At 43.3% G+C, this 22,428-nt stretch overlaps 2 protein-coding genes across 7 annotated transcripts in view; one reads left to right on the top strand and one right to left on the bottom strand.

The window, feature by feature from the left end:
- The window catches only part of BRCA2 (BRCA2 DNA repair associated), a 40,889-nt gene extending 33,862 nt beyond the window's left edge, over positions 1-7,027 (top strand). The window contains exons 21-27 of the mRNA XM_040583332.1: positions 1,442-1,563; positions 2,598-2,799; positions 3,057-3,223; positions 3,322-3,457; positions 4,125-4,381; positions 5,076-5,228; positions 6,269-7,027. Of these exons, the coding sequence (XP_040439266.1) occupies positions 1,442-1,563; positions 2,598-2,799; positions 3,057-3,223; positions 3,322-3,457; positions 4,125-4,381; positions 5,076-5,228; positions 6,269-6,898 (1,667 nt within the window). The 3' untranslated portion in view covers positions 6,899-7,027. The remainder of the gene's footprint in view (positions 1-1,441; positions 1,564-2,597; positions 2,800-3,056; positions 3,224-3,321; positions 3,458-4,124; positions 4,382-5,075; positions 5,229-6,268) is intronic.
- Positions 789-22,277, bottom strand: N4BP2L1 (NEDD4 binding protein 2 like 1). Of its 6 annotated transcripts, none has more exons than XM_040583335.1 (6): positions 22,111-22,275; positions 13,825-13,949; positions 12,900-12,988; positions 11,525-11,601; positions 9,298-9,561; positions 789-1,087 (listed from the first exon to the last, which is right to left on the bottom strand). In XM_040583335.1, exons 1-5 carry the CDS (start codon positions 22,230-22,232, stop codon positions 9,333-9,335), a joined length of 642 nt encoding a protein of 213 aa, XP_040439269.1. In that variant the 5' UTR covers positions 22,233-22,275; the 3' UTR covers positions 789-1,087; positions 9,298-9,332. The 6 variants fall into 6 exon arrangements, with proteins under 6 accessions (XP_040439269.1, XP_040439268.1, XP_040439267.1 ...); XM_040583334.1 differs by lacking the exon at positions 789-1,087 and adding an exon at positions 6,900-8,976; XM_040583338.1 differs by lacking the exon at positions 789-1,087 and adding an exon at positions 10,608-10,702 and having other exon boundaries at positions 9,403-9,561; positions 22,111-22,277.
- Positions 22,278-22,428: the final 151 nt, after the last annotated feature.

The raw sequence follows: 22,428 nt of genomic DNA, 5'->3' as shown, positions 1-22,428 counted from the left end.
ACCCTTTTTCACTGTGCAAATGATCAACAGTGTTGCCTAGAAAGGCTGTGAAATCTCCATCCTTGGAGATACTCAAAAGCTCGCTGGACAGTCTCGGGCAGCTGGCTGTAGGTGACCCTGCTTGAGCAGGGGGATTTGCCAAGATGATCTCCAGAGGTCCTCTCCAGAGGTCCCCTCCAACTTCAACCACTTTCTTGATTCTGTAATGGGCTGACACTCTACACCTCTGCCAGTGATTTTGAGCAGTAGTTTCTGGTCTGCTGTTGCTGTAAGCGCCACAGATGACTGCTGTGCTACAGCTTCACGAAGCTCAGTGCTGCACCCGTCATGTTTGGTTCCCCTTAGGCTGGATTCAGCTAACTGCAATGAGGAAGGATGTCAGGATTCTTGCCATGCTGATTATGGATTCCTTGATGGCATGCCTTGATATTGTGGTCTGGGTTTTGTGATTAAGTTTTTGTTGGTTTTGGTTGGGTGTTTTGGTTGGATTTTTTTTTCCCCAGGAACAGGTAGGATTCCACACTAATGGTAGCTTGTGCCGTTCAGATTTCTCAGGGTCATATCTACAACCCAGATAGCTCTCCCTTTCCATAAATGTTTCTTGTGGTGATCTGTAATGCTGGGACGTTCTCTAATTGCTTTCTCAGAATCCGGAGTTGCTCATGAATTGCAAGGAAAAGACAATTAAAGCTATACTCTAAAAAAAAAAAAAACAAACCCAAAAAAACCCCCCAACAACAAACCCAAACCAAAAAACACACACACAAAAAAAACACACCACCGCTGAATTCTTAGTTGAAATCGGAGATTGCTTTATAATGCTTCATTTCACTGGTAGGAACTTGAACTTCCACATATCAGTCACCTCATTGAGCTGTTTCATATTTGACTGTAAACTTGTCGATGCTGAAGTCTGTTATGCTGAAGGAATTCATTAGAATGCTAGCAGCAGAATGATTCATGTAAGAAAAGGGTAAAGTTTATGTGATGAAGTTAACTCAGCTTTTAGCTGGTGACTAAGGAGGCTTCATGTGCAGGCCTGTGGTCACCTGTTGTCCCAGGTCTTGGTATCTTTGAGACTTTTCTGCTGTATGAGAGGAAGAGGAAGTGACAGACATGCAGAAAATAGGGTCAAGTATTGATGAAGTTTCCTGGCAGCCTGTCAAGTCTCCCACTCTCTCCCAGGTGCAGACACTGATACCGGCTTCCCCCAAGTTTGTATAATCCTCTGATCTATGCTGTATTTAAATGAATGAGATTTATTTTTTTTTCCTGCTTATATTTTTCTAATATATGTACACACATATATCTGTTCCTATACAGAATTGTTTTGTATTTTTATTCCAGCAAAGCTTAAGTACTACCATACCTCTAACATAATTATTTCTTCTTTCACTTTAAAGTATCAGTTGTACTGAACATAAGGGCTTTTTTTTAACAGAGAGAACTAGCAGGATAACACCGAGATCGCGCATAGTCACAAGACAGCAAATCCGTAATTTGCAAGATGGTGCGGAACTCTTTGAAGCAATTCAGAATGCATCTGATCCTGGTTATATGGAGGTAACTGTAGATCCTACTGGGCTAATTTAGAAAGGCTCGCGGAATAATTTACAATTTAGTACATTCTGCTAAAACTGTTAAATTACTATTTTTGCTGCCTTTTCAGATTTTTTACAGTGTGCTTGCTGCTAAATGAATTAAGATGAAAAATTTTTCAAAATATGTTAATGAAGGCTTGTTGAAATAGTTTAATAATATCTCAGACTGCAAAAGAGAATGCTGTTTTTTATAAAAAAATCCAGAATATAGCACAACTAAAAGTTAACTGTTCCTTGTAATTGTATTACTTTGCTTTGCCTTGCACATATGAAAGCTGAATGCACCTCATAAGCCTTGTTCCACGTACGTGTTCTTGCATGCTGTTGACTGAAGTGTTTGATTATATTGTCATTGTTCTCTGCTTTCCCTGTTCCAGTTCAATGACAACTTTGAAGTATTTATGCCTTTGTTAATAAAGATGCAGGCGATTAGTCCCTGCCACTTGTTAAAAATTAAATACCTGCTTCGCCTTTTGCAAGTCAGGGTCCTTGACTGTCACAAAGCCATACAATCTGTGACTTTATTTGATAAAATGTTATGCATATCTATGTTGCTACATGTAAAGGCATCTGGATCTTGAAGGCTCGGTCAGAAAGGTAACACTCCAGATGCATTTTGATGTAAATGGCAGTGTCAGCTTAGAGGTAGCAGCCTGCTGAGAGGTGCAACCCTTCTCTTCTTACAGATTTTTTTCCTAATATTTCTTCTTTCTTATGAAACAGGCAAGCATGTCTGTTACATTAAATATTAATATTAGTTTATGCACTTAAGCAGGTTTCTCACTAGTTATCACATAAGAACAGTACAACGTAATACTTAAAACAGTAAAGCACCAGCTGACTCCTGTTGTGTTAACTTGAATTTCAAGTCTTGGTAGTGAATGAGTTGAATTGCTCATAACAGATGAACACTTAAGAAAGAGGCTATCAAAAAATCTTGACAGGATTTTTTTCATTAATAAAAAAGATACTAAATACATTTTCTTTTGGTTACAGGGATATCTCAGTGAAGACCAGTTAAAAACTTTGAATGCTTACAGGCAGTTGATGAATGATAAAAAGCAAACTCAGATACAGGAAGAATTCAAGAAGGCTTTAGAGTCAGCAGAACAGGAAGAAAATGGTGGTTCTAAAAGAGATGTGTCTGCTGTGTGGAAATTATGTGTGGTAGACTACAGAAAACAAGAAAAACATAAAGGTTAGCACTTGGGAAACTATAAATAACTTGTATCTAAACATGGTAACTGGCCAGCACAGCAGGTAGATTTGAAGTTTCCCAGCAGTATTCCAGCTTGCATGTTAATGTTTCCAGTTTCATTTGGGTTTTGGTTTAGCACTTTTGGGTGGGAGGGAGTGCTATGGGTTGTTGTTGTGTTTTAAACACAGTTTTTATTTTGCTCAAAAGCCTTCAAATTAGTATTGTGTGGCTAATATATCTTAATCTTACATTGTTAGGAGTGATCCTGACTATCTGGCGTCCACTGCTGGATGTCTATTCCTTGTTAAAGGAAGGCAGTCGGTACAGAATCTACCAACTGTCAACATCACAGTCCAAAGGAAGATCAGATTCAGCTAACATACAGTTATCAGCAACAAAGAAAACTCAGTATCTACAACTACCAGTAAGTGCTTTAAGTGCATAAAGATGTATCATTAGAATGTATCACAGTCACATCTGTAAGTGTGTTATAAATACTTAAAAAATCTTGTGTTTCTTCAGGTATCACAGGAGATGCTGCTACAGGTTTTCTTTCCGAGAAATGCTCTAAAATTCACCAGTTTGTCAGATCCTTCTTTTCAGCCACCATGTGCTGAAGTTGATTTAGTTGGAGTTGTAGTTTCTATTAGCAGAACAGGTACGTTGTGGACCATGTTCATGTCCTCCCACTGAATAGACAGTAACTTTATTTTAAAAGTCAAAATTATCTTGCTGTTTTACCTGCGTCTCAGGCCTGTGAAAACCTGCTAATTAGCCCATCACCATGACATGCTGGCAGATAATTCTGTTTTCCTAAAGAAAAATTGCCTGTGCTTATTAGCTCAGGAAGAATTTAGTAAGGGAGGATGGAAGCTCGAGAAGCTTTTCTTTCTCTCCCTGCCCCTGCGCCCCCAGGAGTGGTGGATCCAAGTTCTGACATCTGCAGTACTAGCATGCATGTATGTGAGCTCCCTGTCGTGTGCAGTGTCATGGAATGAGTGGAACGCAGGTACTGGAGCTCAGGGTTAGGAACAGGCGGATAATCTTCTGAATAAAAATGAAAAGCACCATAGAAGTATTATTTTTTTAAGCACTGTAATACAGACTTTGAGTTGTTTTCTGTAACCACTAGGGAGATTAGAATATGTATGTAGAATATGAATGAAGTGTGAGACATCTGTTACTGTGCAGATAGGCTGCCATGTTACATTATCAATTCGCTTCCAAGATGCACGTGACTTTTTTTTATAGATACAAATTGCAGTATTCAACCTTTACTTAAAAGATTCAAGGGTTTAATTCAGACTTTTTTTTCTTGCTTTTAGGTTTTACTACTATGGTGTACTTATCTGATGAAAGCTATAATTTAGTGGCAGTAAAGATCCGGACAGATCTCAGACACTTCGCTATTGAAGATCTAGTTGTCCGCTGTTCGTTCCTTTCTGTAAGCAACCTTCAGTGGCAATCTGAATTCAGATCAGAAATTCCTGTGCTGGTGGCTGGAGAGCTTTCTGTATTCTCAGCCAGTCCAAAGGAGAACTACCTTCAAGAGAAAGTTAATGAACTGAGAAGTACAATAGAGGTAAATCTGTAGACTTTTAGTTTAATGATTAATTTTAATTACTGCTGTGTTACATTTTTCACCAAAAAGTCCATTAGTAATAATAAGTCTTTAAAACAAGTAATGCACATAATGTTGAATTTGAGGTGTTTTTTTTTTTTTCTGGGAGGTATGGAATAAGGTGTTAATGCACTTTTCATGGATTCTACGTATCACCTATTGAACGTCTTTTTTTATTTTATTTTTAAATTCAGCTCAGTCAGCACTATCTTTAGGATGTGCCACGGAATACTTTCTGGCTAGCAAAAAAGTATGGTACCTGTCAGCGGGCGATCTGTCATGGCCAGTTTGGCTCTAGCCTTCTAAAAGTTCAAATTTATCATCTTGCTCAGTATCGGATTGTTGATTTCATTTATTTATTATTTCAGTTTTCTAACTGTGCTAAATAGCAGGTCCTGGTTATGTATTCCCACTTCTTAGTGATAAATGAGTTTAGATACGAAGGGGATTTTTTTTTCTTGTTGATAAAAGGAAGGTATGATATTTCCCTCCATGGAAAGTGCAGCATTCTTCTAAGTTGTTGGTTTGATATAAAAGAAACTTCTAGTGGGATTATCATGAGAAAACAAAATTCTAAATACTTTTTTGTGAGTATATAGTACTTACACAATTTGAAAAACAACTATTCTGCTTTGTGCACCGTCCTCCTTTACAGAACGTGGCCTCCTTTTGCTCTGATGCAGAAAGTAAAATGATGAATTTGCTACAAAGAAATGTCTCGCTTACACAGAGTTTAACTAAAAGATGTGACTTGGAACGCCCCTCTCCTTCCTGCAACTCAGGTCTTTATGCAGAGAATAAAAGTTTGGTAAGTTTCTGTTAATGAATATGGTGTTTATACTGCCAGTACATACGGTAAGGACATAAGCAAGTTTTCCAGTGATAGCTGTGGTGAGTGGTCTCACTTCTTGGTCTACTCCTTTCATTCTCTTCAGGGCAATGCAGGGAAAACCTTGAACCGTAGATTTTTCTTTGACTGCATTCTGCAGTTCCTGCCTTTGGTTAGAGAATTTACCTCCTGGTCTCTTCCTAGCTAATGTTTACTATTTCCAGGATTTAAAAGGGAAGAGGTATTGTTTTGTAAATGTAAACATTTTGTAGCAGTCTTGACAAAAGTTCAGTGAAATGGTACTCCAGTTTCCCATGAAGGTTGCTGGCAGCAGGTTGTTGCTGATGTGGAGGACTGAGTGCAGTCAGAACAAATTTTTCTTGCCACTAGCTGTGAGGGAGGTGGAAATACCCTGATGTGACATCAGTGCCTGGGGACTAAATTTAACCTTATAAGGCATCTTTCTCCATGTCAGAGAGTGTGCTAATGTTTAATTCTAAAGGTTTGGTTTATATCTGTTGGTTAAATGTATTAACCAAGATAAATGAGACGTTAAAGGTATTCTCAAGTACATTTGAATGATTTGCTGTGCAGCACCCATCTTGTGTGCATTGTTATGTTTAAGTTTTTCAGTCTATATGCTATCCCTTTTCTCTGCGTTTTTTTTCCTTGTTTTTCCCTGTTTAACAACCTGTTGGGGACATACCCAATGCAGTAATAGACTTGTTTTTATGAATGCTTTGACTACTTATCATCTGGCACAGAAAAATCCCTATACATTTAGCTTAGATCTCAGAAACAGAATGTAAATGTACTGTCTTAATGTACGTGTAAACAGTGACTTATCAAGCATAATACTAGTCACAGTCAGGAGATAACAAACTAAAGTTGGACATTAAAGATGATGTAACATTTTTATATCAGGTTTTCCCCCCCCCCCCGTTTTGTGAAAGTAATTGAAGAAGCTAATGAAATAATTTGGACATTATTCAACATAAAACCTATCTCTTTTTAACTAGATCTCCTCTAAAATTGAAATAAAGCATCAGAGCCCTTTGTCAGCTAGAACATCAAATATGAAACTTGTCACACAAGGGTCAGCAAAAACTCCATCTGTCACAACTAATGAAGACCATCCCAAAACCAGCAAAAAGCGAAAAGCTATGGACTTCCTCAGTTGCATACCTGTGCCTCCACCACTGACACCAATGTGTTCAATAATTTCTCCATCTTTAAAAAAAGCATTTCAGCCACCCCGAAGTTTGGGTTTACAGCATAGCAAGTCATCAAAAGAAACAAATCAGAATGTTGGTCATGTCACACCCTGTAGAAAATTGAGAGAAACTGCCCATCTTCCTGAGAACGACCTGGTTGCTGATGAAGAACTTGCAATGATTAATACACAAGCACTCATGAATAATTTACCAGAAGAAAAGAAGATTGCTTATGTAAATGAAAACAGCAATACAATAGTTCCTGATTTATCTGATGATCCTTCACCCCAAAACAGTTCTACCGGGGAAGCAAATAACTCTGCAATAAGCAGGACTGAAGTAGCTGAGAATCTTCAGAAGAACAAAAAGGAATGTGAGGACTCGTTACCTGCCCACAGAACGCTACAAAGACAAAACCTCCGAAAACGCTACTAAATGCGCTTGTACAGTATTGTATATATTTCAAATTATTTTTACACTTTGTGCATTAAGTCCTGATTGTATTGAATAATGCTCTATTACAAAACCAAAGACTCATTAAATGACATTTCATCTGCAAAATAATTTGGAGTTGGGTAATTAGACATTTCTCAAAAACATGTATCATACAATAGCATCAGTCTGGCTGAAGGTTTGATGACGTTTTGTGAGGCATTGCTCTGATTCTGTTGTATTCTTAAATTCCAGCAGGATCTTTGTTTCAGTCTAAAGCAGGGGTCCTCAATCCGGCCCCCGGTATTTACAGAACCCCCCTGCCAGGGGTTGGGGGGGAAACCAAGCAGCCGCAGATGACTGCCTGCCACTGCATCCGTGCGCCGGCCCCCTGGTTAAAAAGTTTGAGGGCCCCTGGTCTAAAGCAATCTGTTTCGTTACCCTCTGCAGCAGTATAGTTGCTTGGCTGCCAGAGGAGGCACAAGGCAAAATAAACAATTCTCTAAGTTTACTGTTACCAAAAATATCACTTTAGTTCTGAAACATTGTTGGGTAATTGTGGCACAGTTCTTGTACCTTTCCTCTCAAATTCCTCTGTAGTGCTAAAAGGTTTAGAGAACAGCCGTGATTATTTGATTCATAGCAAAATGCTATACAAAGGTATTAACAATAGATCCTTGGTCAGTGTTTCTGAGCTACTCCTTCTTAAAGAAGTACATGAGGCCACAGCATCATGCAAGATTATCAGATCTTTCTTTGATTTCATCATGAGATCTTTCTGCTGGGAGTAAGTTAGTTCTTGAATTCATTACTTTGTTCTCATTAATTTCAAGAGGCGAAACTTCTCAGAACTGGAGTTTCTGCATTGGAGAGGGAAACAGTCTTGCTAGCCTGGCTGCCGACTCCATGCTTTAGTTTGTTGTCAGGCTGCCCCTTGCCTTGCTGCTTCCCAGCCCTGAATGGTTCCTACTTGGCAACCTTTGGGGGTCCTGCGCCATTCACTCAGCAAGTGCTGAACTGGGGGTGGCTCCACTAAGTGGTGTCACTAAGCTGGACATGGTATGGGACTGGAGAACTGTACTGGGCTGACACAGGTGTGCTGATGTTTCCGTAAACCTTTGTGCAATGCTTCAGTGCTGGGTCTTTAAACACAGCTCGAGTAGAAAATGCCATTCATGTCATAGGTTTGCTGTGTCCTGAAGACAGCTTGGCTTTTGCCCGGAAACGGTATATTGCTTTATACCTCTTACACTTCTCTGCTGTTCACCTAGCAATTTAGCAGTTACACCCATATTTCTTACTATCCAGTGTAGCTGTCTTCATTTCTTACTGCAAAATAACTCACTACTGTCCTGTCATATAAGCACTGCCTAATAATCCAGACTGTTAAAAAACCCACAACTGTCATCACAAATGCTGAGTTTTAAGAATGTTTCATGATGCTTCTTGATGAGGATATAATCAGAGAATTTAAGAACAGATAAAAACTACTGTAGGATAGTTCCTTTTCTCACTCATCCATCAGTCAGTGGCTTCTTGGCACTTAGTGGTGGAGGAAGTCCATTTCCCCCTGTACAAGAATGTTGTGGTGGTTTTTTTTTACTTCCTTTCTTCAGTTGTCATTTGTAGTTCTGCGTTAGTCTGGGTATCTAGTTGCCTTGTGCTTCTGTTATTCAGAGCTGCTCCTGCAGCCTCGTTCCTGCTTAGTGACCAGGCCCTACCTAACACTGTTTCCTTTTAGGATCCTCATCTCGGGATCAGTTGAACTCCTATGTCTGGGCAAGATAAAGGGCTCGGTTTGGCGTGTTGAAGTGCTTTGCCTCCAGGCTGGAGAAGCTGTTGGGCTGTGACAGAGCTGAGGTAAGACCTGCGTGAATGCAGACAGCAGAGAAGTAGACAGGGCCCAAATCTCGCTACAATCTGTTAGTTACCTTCTGTGCCATTCACTCTGCCTCTCCCAGCGCGGCAGAAGCGCTCTAGCCGAGATGGAGTGGGAAGATACAAAAGGTTATACAGCCAGATACAAAGTATTACCACAGCAGTAAAGGACAGCTGCCGGGAGAAGGAATTGGCCCAGTAGCCTGTTGGAAAGAATGAATTTAGGAATATTTATCATTACTTATTAGCGACAAAGTGTGATGCAGGGAAAAAAAAGACCAAAAAGCACTTGGCACATCCAGTAAGTGCCACTGTAAGCTTGGATAGATTTTCATGGAGGAAGAGGGGTGAGAGCAAGTACAGCTTGTACTGGGGATAGCACTCAGATTGGGTGCGTAGAGCTGTGAGATCATAATCTGGTGACATTTAAAGATTTATAAGAAAAGTAATTTAGAAATGTAGTAGAAAAATACAAGAACAAAAACAATTTAGAAAAAAGATTGTAAACCTAGAAACTTTTATACCCTGATAATTAAAACACACTGAGGAATCCACATCTTCAGCGAAATGGCGTGGTGTTCCTATGTGCCCCACGAGGTCTTCTGTTTGAGAAGGCTGCAGGGGGGTTGGAATGGGCACCCGTGCCATAAGCTGCATTTGGTCCGCTGGAGCTTCTCTCATCTCTGCTTGGTTTCTCAGACCACAGAACGCTGTGGAAGGTAACGTTGTGCTCATATTGTTCTTTCATCTGCTGTATCTTTTGTCGAGGGACATGATGAATATTTCTTCTGTAAAGTCAACATTAACAGAAAATACAAGTATTTAGCTGCCCATGTAGTAGAGGTTATCTTAAGCTTGCTAAGGTTCCTGGTATGTTCAGGGCAGTGGTTCATGTCTCTGCTGATCTGTTCCTAGCCCTTTTTGCCAAATTATTGTTCACTTTCACCTACTTCTTAAAAATATTACTGTGACTGCTGAAGAACATAACGCAAGTAGTTTTATGGGTAGTCAGGACGTAAGTTGTTAGACAAATGCTTTGAAATGTGTTATGTCAAAGACCCATGTATTATTTTACGTGAGTATGGCTGGGGTTTAGCGCTTACGGCTTCTTGGCCTCAGGGTGAGCTTTTGTGCACCTGGAGAAATGCAGGCATAGGCTGTAGATAGCCCAGATGCTGGCTTGTAATCAACAAGTATTAGAGGTCTGAAAAATTGTTGCTTTGCCTAAGCACAAGTGGGGAAAAAATCATACCTGAGGTGACTCAGGCTGCAGGGCAGACCTGTAAATGACCAGTCTGAGCGCGAGGGAACAGGATGCTCAAACATGCAGCGCTTTCCAGATAGATCAGCAGCAGCCACAGTCTCTCAAGACGTCAGTGGGAACTGTTTTTCCAAAGACCACTAGGAGTTTCTGCCTGTCTGTGAGGTTGCAAACAGTATCTTCAGCTTTGCCATTTAGCTCTGTAAGGCACAATTTGTGATCTAGAACCTGCAGGCTTGCACCCCAGCAACCAGCACAAACCGCATGGCCGGTAGAGACACAACGTGGAACAACCAGAGCGGGAGCAACCTTCAGCTGTCCATAAGCTATCTGCCGAAGAGCTGCTCCAAACTGAGCGTATTTGAATTAGTTTGACAGTGCTACTGTAAAAAGCAGTCTTGTTTCAAATGATTAATAAAACAAATTACAAGTTACCGAGCAGCTCAGCCTATAATGAATGATTACTAGTAAAATCTGCCTCTGCAGTGATGCCCCCCCAGTGGCTCCCAGCTGGTACTGGTAAAGCAAGAGCTGACACTTGCAAGTGACTGCTAAGGCTGTTGGTGTCCTCACCTGCCTTCAGCCCCAAGCCACTGGCTGCCATCTGCCAAGTCCTGCCTCCCCCTGGAGCTGCCAGCGCCCTGGGCCACAGATCTCTGCGTTTGTCTCTGTCATGCACAAACAGGAGCAGCGCTAATTTTGTACTAGAGTTCCCAGCTGATAGAAAACACATAAATGAGAATGAAGCAGCCACGCAGTTTTCTTGCAATAACAAAGAAGTTAGCGCATGTTAGCTTCTGGATTTAGTAGAGCACACTATTCACGGTAGTAAGCTTTGCATCAGGTTGGTTAGCCTGCATTAATTATTTTTTTTTTTAGTGAACTAGCATACAGAGAGCCGTATTTGGCTGCCTGTATATCCTACCACATTATGCAGAGTTGAAACATTCACTGTATCCCTTTTGTATACACACGTTAAGATCTTTAGAAAGATCCTCTAGAACCCCATTTCTTGACCACAGTTAAGGTAGCGCCCCACCATGCTACAGCAAGACGCTATTTGTTATGATTAGATCTTTTTAAGAATAGGAGCCTGAATATTGTCTGTAGTGCTTAGACACGCTTTTGTGCCTGTGGAGGGTGCTGCTGAAAATCCAGAATGAAAATCAGGGTTCCTGCCCCAAGAAGCTTGCAGTATAAATACACTGCAAGTATAATATATATATATATACAAAATGCAGTATAAATAAATATAAATGCAGGGGGGTTGCTTTTTCTACTGTCTGACTCGCTTGAGCATGGTCAGGCTCTTTCAGGGCTGAATTCACTACAGACCAGGTAACGAGTAATAAAAATTTTCCACGGCAATCCCCCTGTTGTCATTTACTGCGTCACTTTTTAGGGTATATGAAGAGGAAGAGAGCTGACCTCTCTCAGAGCACATCAATAAATGAGCAGCTGTCTGCAATAGCAAAGAGAAAAAGAGGTACCTTGTCAGTTCTTGAATGTTGAACTTCCAGGGTGTATCTGGTTCTTGGAATATAACTTCATACCGATTTTCACGTGCCTGAAAGGACACAGAAGTTTTAGACATCAGGCTGCTGAGCTCAGGAGTAGCCAATCTTCCAGACCCCCAGAGTTTTTATGTGGCTAAGAGATGTATCATATGTACCAGGGGCCCGAAAGAGGAAGATAACCATGGCACCCATCAAGGTGCTGGGCTGAGTCCTAGATAGTTCATTTCCTTCTGCATCAAAGGATTGGGGTCTCCCAGCAAAACTTGCCTCGGCATTGCCCCCAGTCCCTCATGGCAATGGCATCCTGGCACTGGAACTCTCTGGAAATCACCAATGGTTCAAGAGCCGCAGGTTGGCCATGCCACTTGGGAGCTTCTGGGAGTGTGAAGTCAACATCCATCAGTCATGCTATTTCCAGCCACTGAGTCTACAGGCCTTGATTTTTTTCAAGGTAAAGCAAGGGTATTTGCATGTGTATGTGTACAGACCTACACGCACACACACCCCTATATATATATATATACATACACACACAAATATACATGTATATGTATTCAATACAATGATTGATTGCTTTTGTTTTGATTTAGCAAAAAGGAAGCAGGGAAATCTGTTGACTTTTTTACATCTTGCCCATCTCTGGCTGTGCTCTCTCACTTGCTTCCTGGTCACCCACAAGCATTCACAACGGCTGCTGGAGGGACATGTCCGGGCTTCCCAGAACCACTATTAACTCCTGCCTCTTCTGCGCTCCCCTACAAGTGATACTTAGAAAATATTAATATATCAATAATACTTTGTATTAAGAAATACCAAATTTCTTAACTGACAGGACCACAACCCAGGAACAGAAGCATGAGTATAATGTTAGCAGCCAGGCCACATTATGCAACTGTACTAAAAATATTGCCATCTCTACCAGAACTCCTGACAAGAGATAGCAATGCATCTTCGAAAATTATTTATGGTGTATTTTTCACAAATGGTAAACTAAAATTGTAAGTAGTTTGAGATATTTGTCGTCAAACAGTTTGGGAACTGTTCAGTTCATGTCACTTCTGGGGAAGGGAATGACATCTTCATGGCCAACAACTAATAGGGCAAGTCCAAAGACTGCTGGATCTTTTCAAGTAATTTTTCCTTCACTGAGTTACACAGCTGACTAGATAAACAGCCACACTGGTGCGTTTTCCCCTACTTCATCACAATAACATCCTTAACTATAATTAGAGAACTAAGGGAAAATTGAATTAATTATTTTTAGCCATGCTAAGTACCATTTCAGTCAGATCACCTTGTAATTGTCATAGCTGAGCATGTAAAAGCAATAAATCAGAGCTTTCCCTACCATCATCACATACGGCTTCATTTCCCAAGCATGGATGTTGGTATTATCAATAATAACCGGGCTTTTCCCATTCTTCATTGCTTTGCGTGCTGTAATGTAACACATCGAGTAAAGCTAACATATTCGGTAAGAGACTGAGCCAGGCCCTACCAGCCCCAAAGCGTCCTTTCTTTGCCCACTGCTAGCGCACTTGGTTCCCCACCAGACTTGCATCTCCCAAAGGGGAGCAGAGGTCAGTGCCCAGCTGGTCCTGTCCTAAAGGAAGCGATGCAGCTCCTGGCTGTGCTCAGCAGTAAGACCTGAAGCTCTCACAGAACATACTTAGCGGTACAACAGCTAAAAATGACAGTTATTTGCAAAAGATGCCTGGTTACACGATCTCAAAGTATGTTCGCCATTGCTAGAAATGAGTTTGGAGCACAGCCGCAAAAGCATGTTACATTTGTCTTTCTGAAATTGAGACCTGGGTTATTTCATCCTCAAACTTATAATTAGGTTTGCAAGATTTCCTCCTGGCTATCACTAACTTCCCCTGTAACACCCCTTCCAAGTCAGGACAGACACCTCAGAAGTTACGGTGTGAAGGACTCGGTGGGTACAGCTGTAGCGAGCCGCTGCTGGGCTGGTATTTGCATGCCACCTGCTGTTACCGAGCTTCAGCAGTGCTACCTAATAGTCACTGCTTTACTTTCTACAATAACATCTATCAATCAATCATCAGCATTTTTTCATTTATAACACTCTCTCTTGTAAGTCTGAAGAAATAAAATCAGACTTTATATGTGATAAATGTATTTTTTTAACCAGTAGCCCATGAACTGCGGTGTATGACACCACTTTGAGGTATTTTATTTTGGGGGCTAAGTTTAAAGACAGACTGAAAAGCAAAACTATTTAGCAAAACCCCTGCACTGAGTTCAGTCACCTCTCTTTTGGTTCCACTTGTGTGCATCCTCGAGGAAGTCAGGCTCGAACACGTATACACCATTTTTGATAAAGAAGTCATCAGTACTAAGAACTACAGCACTGGGATAATCATGTTTCAGCTGTCTGGGGGGAAAAAAAAAAGATGAAAGAAGGGTTAGTATATGCTGACACATCTTTAACAGAGACCATTAAAACAAGAGTCATACGAATGCTCTGCAAATACGCACAGTGCTTCATTTCAAGAATCCCAGCTTAAAGGATCTGAAAGCAACATAATCAGTAGATGGACACATAGGAGGAAAGGAATGGAGCTTAAAGGCATGGCCTTGATTTCTTTAATTCAGTAGAGCAATCTACACTGGACTACCAACATACGAATCTTTAATCATATTGCTATAATTAGTTTCCTTTCTGAGTTATTTAAGAAGGTATGACTGTAAATACAAAACAAAAAAACACCACCAACAAAACCAACACCCAAATCTGCTAATCCCGTGAAATTTGTCTTAAAAGACAATTTGACCTTGTGAGTTTTACTACAGAGAGATTTTTGAAGATAACCAGGAGAAGCAATTATGTCATTTCGAAAAGATGGTTTGTATTACCATCAGTTTGCCTTATTCTTTCTTTTTTTTTTTTTTTTTTTGGCTAGGAAGCACATAGCACTTTTTTTTTAAATCATATGTGTTTACTCACAAATATCTGAATGATTAGTCAACATTTCTTATTATTTGTTGCAATTCTACAGTTCTTCCTGCTTTTCACTTGCCCCTGTTTTACTTAATCCTTCTCTTGTAGATTTGAGTAGTGATTATTTTCAGCTTCTAACCACATTTTATAAGAAATTTTATAAGAATTGCCTAGACTGGCAGCCCCAAATGCAACAGATCCATAGAAGCGGTCCCCTGTGGCCAGTGGCAGCGGCCAGTTCCCTTTCCCCTCACGCTGATGTCCCCCCCAGCGATGCTCCCTCAGACCCGGGCTGCCCACAGAGGGTGCTGCATGTCCTGCCGCGCTGACCAGCTGCCTGTGGGTGCCAGGAGGTGGAAGTGCTGGCTTATGTGGTGGTTTAAATGTGAAGCATTCCTCTACCAGTACTCAGAGAGCATTAAAAAACCCCTTGTGTTCCCATCTGCGTGTAACACATTGACAGAATTGTTTCTTTTTTTCAGGCAAGGGAGCGCTGGGGGAGGATGGAGTCTCTGCAAGAAGTCAGGGAGAGCCCACGGCATCGTCTCACTGCTCTCTGTCTCCCTAAGGCCCAGAATGTCTCTGGAAAGGAAAGTAAGGCCAATCGAGAAACCCTGCTATCTCACATCACACGGTCTCCAGTCCCTGGAGCTTCCCTGATAAAACACTTCTCTTCCATCCCCATAAGCTGCCAAACAACTATTTCTCAACGTCTTATCTAATTGAGCAACAGCAAGGGAAAAGGTGCCTCTAGGATATCGGCCAAAAACCAGACACGCAGGCAGAAAAGGCTTAATTCTGTCATCTCTAGCTAACCATTTACTTACCAGTTTTACCCTGATCTGCCTGCTAGCAGCAATTCTTTGCTAGGATTGCATGTCGCGTTTAGCTGAATAAAGGTCAGCTTCTAACTTCACTCCGCCTCCGCTGTAACTTCTACCATCTGTTGATTAATTAACATTATTTTGTGGTAGCAACTGCCCCTGAGCAGAGACTCACTGCTGACAGACCGGCCGGGACTGGGCTGTAGCCACTGGTACCTCTCATTAACAACCTATGTGTCATTATCTTCTAGCTCCAAAAGGATGTTTTATGCACATAATTACTGCTGGACAAAAAAATCTAACAAAAGTCATGTCGCAAACTGATAGCAAACAGTCAAATAATTATTTTTGCTTTGATTTTGTTCCCAGGCAAGAATCCTTACCATGAAAAGCATGGGAGTACCTAATGTTACTCCTGATGTTAAAGGAGTACCTGGTTACTCCTGGGCTGAGAAAATGATACATTCGGCGCCCACTGTGATTCAGTGCCTCACCTTTCACACTGCTTTACCCATCTGCATCACCACCTCTTCTCTAAAAAACTGGCTGCACTAAAATACATGTCATCCCTTTAGCTACTGATAGGCACATAAAATTGTACAATGTTAACAAAAGATCTCAAGATTCTTTTTTTCCTTGCTCACTGCTTCTTTTAAAAATGTTCTCAACCAGTGCAAATTTAAAAAATTCATTTCTTAGCATATATACCTTACTGAATTTTTAACACAAATATGCACACTCCCATGACAGCTTTGATATTAACCCTTAAGCAATCTAAATAGTATGTGATTATCCATAAACTCAGTCTGCTATCCTCCCATCACCAGTAATTAGATAAAACTCATGCTTCCAAGGAGGAAAAACACAGCACAAAACATAGTAAGATCTATGAATTACCATCACATTTGCTATGTTCATACCAAACTAACAGTAACATAAGAAAACATTAAGTGGGAAAAAGATGGTTTACCTTCTTCTTATTTTGCTGGTTTTAACTTCTAGCTTTCTAAAACAACCAAACTGACACAAAAGTTTATGACCATTATGACCCCCATTGCCCATGAAGCTGACAAAAATCCTATTTCCTCTGTCCTGTATTATTTCAAAGGGTGCCCAAACCTCCTTAGTATGTTCCTTGAGAAATCAAGACTTCTACAATCCACATAGGACCACAAGTTGGCTTAGAACAAAGTTTTTACATAATCACATCAGGTTCCTAATCGCTACACACAATAAAAATAACTGTATTTTAGCAAAATATACACAGCTATGCAAAATGGTAGGAGGTGTGACCAGTTTCATTAATTAATAAATTTTGAGCAGCACTGTAAAAAAGAAAATTACCCATTGCCACTAGATCAGTAAGTGTAAAGCATACTAAGGAGGAAAAGAAAAACGAAACCTCTTTGCAAGATCAAAGAGTACATACGAGCAATGTTTGCGTTTTTTAAAAAAAAGCCACTGAACTTGAAGCGCTGCGTTGTGATAAGCAGCATCTGTCAAAGGTTCGGCATTAATTTGCCTGCTTGGGGCATTTAATCGCACAGTATTACAGCACTTTGTCTCCCAGTAGGTAGATACAAAACGCAGTATGCTCTATCTGCTAAAGAAAAGCTTGCTGATGTTTCAGAAGATACAAAGGGTAAGAAAGTAAGAAGAGAAAGGGGGAGGCTTCCTCTGCCTGCAATAGATCTCCCCAAACCCTATTTCACCCTTCTGCAAGGCGAAGCAGATGTCCACGCCGGGTACCATGTCTCGTTAGATTGGCTGATACAGCTGGGGGGAGAATAAACTTTCAGGTGCTTCTGCTCTTCAGCTCTGACCAAACAGCAGCAACTCCACGTGCCTACCAGCAGGGCCTGGACACTGATGAAGCCCCTGGAAACTCGAAGGAACACACAGAGGCACAAGCTTCACTCTCTGCCCACACCATTCCCGCTGGCAGCCCGGGTAGCAAGGGTGCTGCCGGACGATGTGGCAGCTTGGCTAGTGTTGGCACACAGTCACCTGCCATCTCCCACCCTGGTCAGATGTGTGATGGCTGCTGTGATGAAAAAAGGAGAGTCTTCCTGCTGAAAACAGAGCTGTGAGTCCGTTTCACCACAGCAGCATCGTAACAACTGCCTTGGTGAACAGACAGGTGATCTTAGAGTCTCCTGTGCTACTCACCTGAAGATACGTTCCCATAATCTATACCATTTTTAAGTAAGGTTGCCTTTTTTCTAAAGAACATCTTTCTTTCAAACAATCATTTCAGATTTTAACTGTATATACAGACAAAAAATAATTACTCAGGATTTCAACTTGCTGGATGCATTACAGTGCTTGGGAGAAGTCTCCATGATCACTAGCAATATCATTGGAGAGTAAAAAAAAAAAAAAAAATCCATAACTGTGTTCCATAGCCTGTCATGTTTTTCCATCAGAAAGTCTGAAAATAAATTTATTTCTGATTTGAGCCTGGTAAGCATATCGGAAGGAACATTTCCAGTGCTCAGAAGGCAATAGAATGGTATATATTGGGCAGATCTCAGAGCCAGTAAATTCTCAGTCCACTCCCAATGTAACAGAGACCAGAACACATAGGTACTGACACCACGTGCAACCACTTGCTCTGGTCACTCTTCCTAACATAAAGCATTCCTGTGGCATTTCAAAGCCTTTAGTTTCAGCAGAAAATCAGAACTATGAGATCTGGAGCACGTGCTGCCCAGCACTATCAGCTGCTTGCTGTGTTTTAACAGCTTCTGGTGCCCTGAGGACTTTGCCCCAGCAGAACCTGCCAGGCAGCCCTGGTGCTGGGTGGCACAGCACAGATGTGCCTTCGCAGCTCACCTGTGGGGACTGGAGCAGCAGCTGTATTTTGTGAAGAGAAAAAAAAAAAAGATAAACATGTTCAGGAGAATCACCCAAAGCAGTTTTATACAAAGGTAAATGCTTTCGATGCCCTGCTGCCTGGAAGCAGGAGCTGCAGAGCTGAAGTCCATGCACCCTGTCAGAGGGGTGCCGGATGGCCCGGGGCTGGACGTGCTGGGATGAACTGGGCAAAAGCAGCAGAGGGAACTGGAGGAGACCCAGATCACACCAGGCAGTGATGCCCCAGTGCCAATGCATTTTTTCCCTTCTGCTCTGGAAGATTGTTCCCTCTGTGCTTCTTAAGGAAGTAAAAGAACGACCTCATTTCAGATGAGAAATCAGCAGTGGCTGAAAAGTTACATGTTTGGTCACACCTGGCCTAGTGCTTGAGCAAAACTGCTCAATAAAGGGTTACGTGTTACATGAGCTGTGCGTCACAGCAGTATGTTGAAGAAGAGCTGGAAATACAGCTACTGTGCAACAAGGAGTCTGTTGGGGAAGCAGGTATGAGCTCGTATGCGTCTGGTTTGATTTTTGGCGGCGTTTTGGGAAGCTATACCCACTACTGCACCTCAGAAAATTGTTTTCTTAGTAGTTGCCTCAGTCCGATCACAAAATCTGTACTGTGACGTCGAGGGGAATGCACTCAGGAGAAGCGTGTTCCACGCGCCATGTGGAGGCTGTTGGAGATGTAACTCCCAGCTGCCCCTCTCCTGCGTGCTTCTGCTGGTGGTGGCGTATGGTGAACACTTAGAGGGAAATGGTGAGGGCCACCTAAAATATGCAGTTCAGGGAAGTGTATCCTTAACAGTGAAGCAATTGGAAAGTTTTGGAGCTTGGTGGTGAGCAGACCGACTCCTTGTTCTGCCTTGATTATTCAATGTATCACAGGTGGTTCCTTCGCTGTCTTTACCAGAAACCAAAAACCAGAGCTGAACTGATCCACATACCAATGTTGTGCTGCTCTGAGCTGGGGAGCAGCAGGGATGGGGAAAGCACTTTAACAAAGAACTAACTAAATCTTACAAAGCTGTGTCCAAACTGTGCTGGATGACACTGAAAGGTCACGGAAACTAGTCATGGATCCAAAAAGGTTGTTCCTAGGATTGCACAACAAACTGAAAAAGGGGCCTTTCTGCTAGAGCTGTCACCAGATCACGATGTCACCAGTGATAACTTTCATGGTTCATGACACTTCTGAGAACTGTAAAAATGCACAAGTTGTAACTGAAATACTGGCTGATACAAAGAACAAACGAATGGAGGTGTGTGTGAACACACCAGAAGAAACAACAGAGCAAAAGCTAAAACAATGGCACACACTGACAACCAAGAACATCGTTAACAGCAATAAAACTGGGAAAGGAGCTGTTTACACACCCACAAAGGCCACCAGTCAGCTCAAGCCCAGCAGGGATGACTTGCTGTTGGTAGCACTGAGAGCAGGATGGCCATCAGGTCACACCAGCCCTTCTTCCCCTTGTTCCAAAAGGGGGAGAGGCTGCAGCTGAAGAAACACCCAGAATGGGAAAATTAAAATAACAGCCAAAACCCCTGCCTAAGATACATGGAGCACCAAGTAAGGAAAACTCGAAGGCAAAAAGATGGCAGCATAGAAATCACTGGCTGCGAGATGGCATAGCAGACCTGACCAAAACCCACCCTGTCACAACCAACGGAGAGGAACCCAGAAGAGACAGTGAGGATGGGACAGCTGAAGGTCCTTGTCCTCTCTGATTTTGGGCAGACCACCTGTGCACATGTATCTTGGTGCTTGCAAGTATTTAGCTGCGATAGTGAATTTAGCTGCGATAGTAAGTGAATAAAATCTGAGACAATACATTTGAATAGGTAAAATGAGCTTACTGAGGGCTTTTGCAAATAAATCACCTTCATCCTCTGGTAGGATCTGGCACCAAGCTTCGTTGCAGTAATTTTCTGCAAACATCACTTTGCTTAGCACATTGCGTTTACCAACACCAAAAGGTACACAACGCGGGAACAGCAAACCTTAGAATTTTCTTGGCACAGTCCTTTCATAATCTGGACAGAGTTAATGAAGAGGTACTAAATGCTGTTTGTACAGCTGCCCTTTGATCTGTGTACTGCCAAATGGCTAAATGCAATGATAAAACTAACGGCAGCTAGAAACAGAGCAAGCTCCTCAAATGTTCATCTCACAGGGGACTAAAACAACACTTACAACTGATTTTGTAAATCTGTCATTAACTATTAACCTTGTGTTTTGACCTGAAAAAACATATGTCAGTCTGTTAGTTGCACTGCCTAAGAGTATGGCCCCAACTCATTACATTCTTACTGTACTATAAGAACACCCAAAGCCTTCTGAAGGAGAAGGGCCTGCACTTACATGACCTGTTTAGGGAGAGGCAGGTCATGTAAGTGGCCCCAGGAGACAGGACGATGCTGACAGAGCAAACTGATCTTTGAAAAACAACGCGCATTCCTTCATCAAAATGTCACCCCTGAACTAGGTCCCCAAAGCTTCAGGCTCAGTTTAAAAATCCTGGCCACCTCTCCCTCCAAATTCAGGGACTGCCACAGTGCTTCTCTGTCAGGAAGGTTGATCTCCTATAAAATGCAGCATTGCTTCCTGGCTGAAGATGTTCACCACACCGAAAAGTGAGATCAACCCCCAGAAGAGCACGCTGCCGTATGCCCTTTGCAAAGCATCCATTATGTTTCTACTTCATCACCACCTACCTTCATCTCACAGGGGACTAAACAACACTTAGAACTGCTTGTGTAAATCTGTCATTAACAATTAACCTTGTGCTTTGACCTGAAAAAACATAGGTGAGTCTGTTACTTGTACCGCCTGAGAATATGGCCACAACTCATTACATTCTTACCGTACAACGAGAACACCCAAAGCCTTCTGAAGGTGAAGGGCCTGCACTTACATGACCTGTTTAGGGAGAGGCAGGTATTTTGGGTGTCAGTAAATACACAGCATTTGGCCATTCATTAAAGAACTGGTCTTGCAGAAGGCACAGGTGACAGGAAAGGCTGTACTGGGAAGAGGAAACGTACATTCACCTGGTGTGTCACAGAGCTTCACGCTGCCACTTTCCACAGCACAGCCCTCCCCTGGCAGCCTGTAAGGCCAGCACGGGTTCCTCACCCCAGCAGGGCAAGACGACAGCGAATGTTCTGCTTTCGCTGGAGAGCGTGTGCATGGGGAGCCGTGAGACACCAGACCGTGAGATCGTCCCATGCCAGGTTATGGCTACTATGTACCACGCCGACGGCAGTGCTATCTCCCAGCACATCCCTCTGGGCTTTTCCCACCTGGTCTTGGAGCTGCCGGAGCGCAGTCCTGTCTCCCCTGCCCCTTCCATGCATCTCTACAGCTCTGGCCAGGAGCACAGGACATCACGAAAACAGGAGTCAGGGATGCTGCCAGTGGTCACGGGCAGACTGAAGCAGCGCGTTACCGTGTTTGTGATCAACCACAAAAAAAAGGCACGGGTCCGGCACTTTATAGAGCAGAAACAACAACTGCCTGGGCTCGGGCGACGAGCCCACCTTAGTAGAAACATCCCTTTGGTGCTGCTCACTCGGGACACTTCTGCTATGGCAGAAAGCAGCACAGGCAAGCGGCGGGGATAACGCCTGGAGCCGCTTTTGAGGAAAGGGGAGGGCTGCGGCCGGCTGCCCGGCGCGGGGCTCCGGAGCCGAGGGCGTCAGCTCCGCTCCGGGCGGGGGGTGGGGGGGAAGCGGGGCAGGGCTCCGCGGAGCCCTACCCCGCTTCCCCCCCGCTCCGGGCGGGCCCCACCGTGCCGCCCCCGCCACCCCAGCCCGGCAGCGGGGCTCGGCCCTCGGCCGCGGCCGGAACCAAAGCAGGGGAGAATCCGCCGCCGCCACGAAGCGCTCCCGCGACGCCGCCTTACCTGGCCAGGGTGCTCTTGCCAGCGCCCGGCAGCCCCCGCAGCAGCACCAGCCTCCGGCCGAAGCGGCCCCGCGGGGGCTGCAGGCTGAGCCCCCCCAGGGCGCGGAGCAGCTGCTCGTCCATCCCCGCCGGCCCCGGGGCCGGGCCGGGGCGGCCCCGGGAGGGAGCGGGGGCGAGGACGGGAACAGCCAGCCCCGGCCCCAGGCCCGGCCCCGGAGCGGGGGGGCAGGCCCGGCCCCGGAGCGGGGGGGCAGGCCCGGCCCCGGAGCGGGGGGGCAGGCCCGGCCCCGGAGCGGGGGGGCAGGCCCGGCCCCGGAGC

This window comes from Falco naumanni, chromosome 2 (assembly GCF_017639655.2).
Source record: "Falco naumanni isolate bFalNau1 chromosome 2, bFalNau1.pat, whole genome shotgun sequence".
Taxonomy (NCBI): Eukaryota; Metazoa; Chordata; class Aves; order Falconiformes; family Falconidae; genus Falco; species Falco naumanni.
This window is presented reverse-complemented; position numbering and strand designations above follow the sequence as displayed.

Coding starts and splice junctions, on each gene's coding strand:
- N4BP2L1 (XM_040583335.1), bottom strand. CDS start 22,232: ATGGACGAGCAGCTGCTCCGCGCCCTGGGGGGGCTCAGCCTGCAGCCC. Junction 11,602..12,899: donor TGAAGCCGTATGTGATGATG/GTAGGGAAAGCT, acceptor GTGTCCTTTCAG/GCACGTGAAAATCGGTATGA. Junction 9,562..11,524: donor AACATTCAAGAACTGACAAG/GTACCTCTTTTT, acceptor TTGACTTTACAG/AAGAAATATTCATCATGTCC.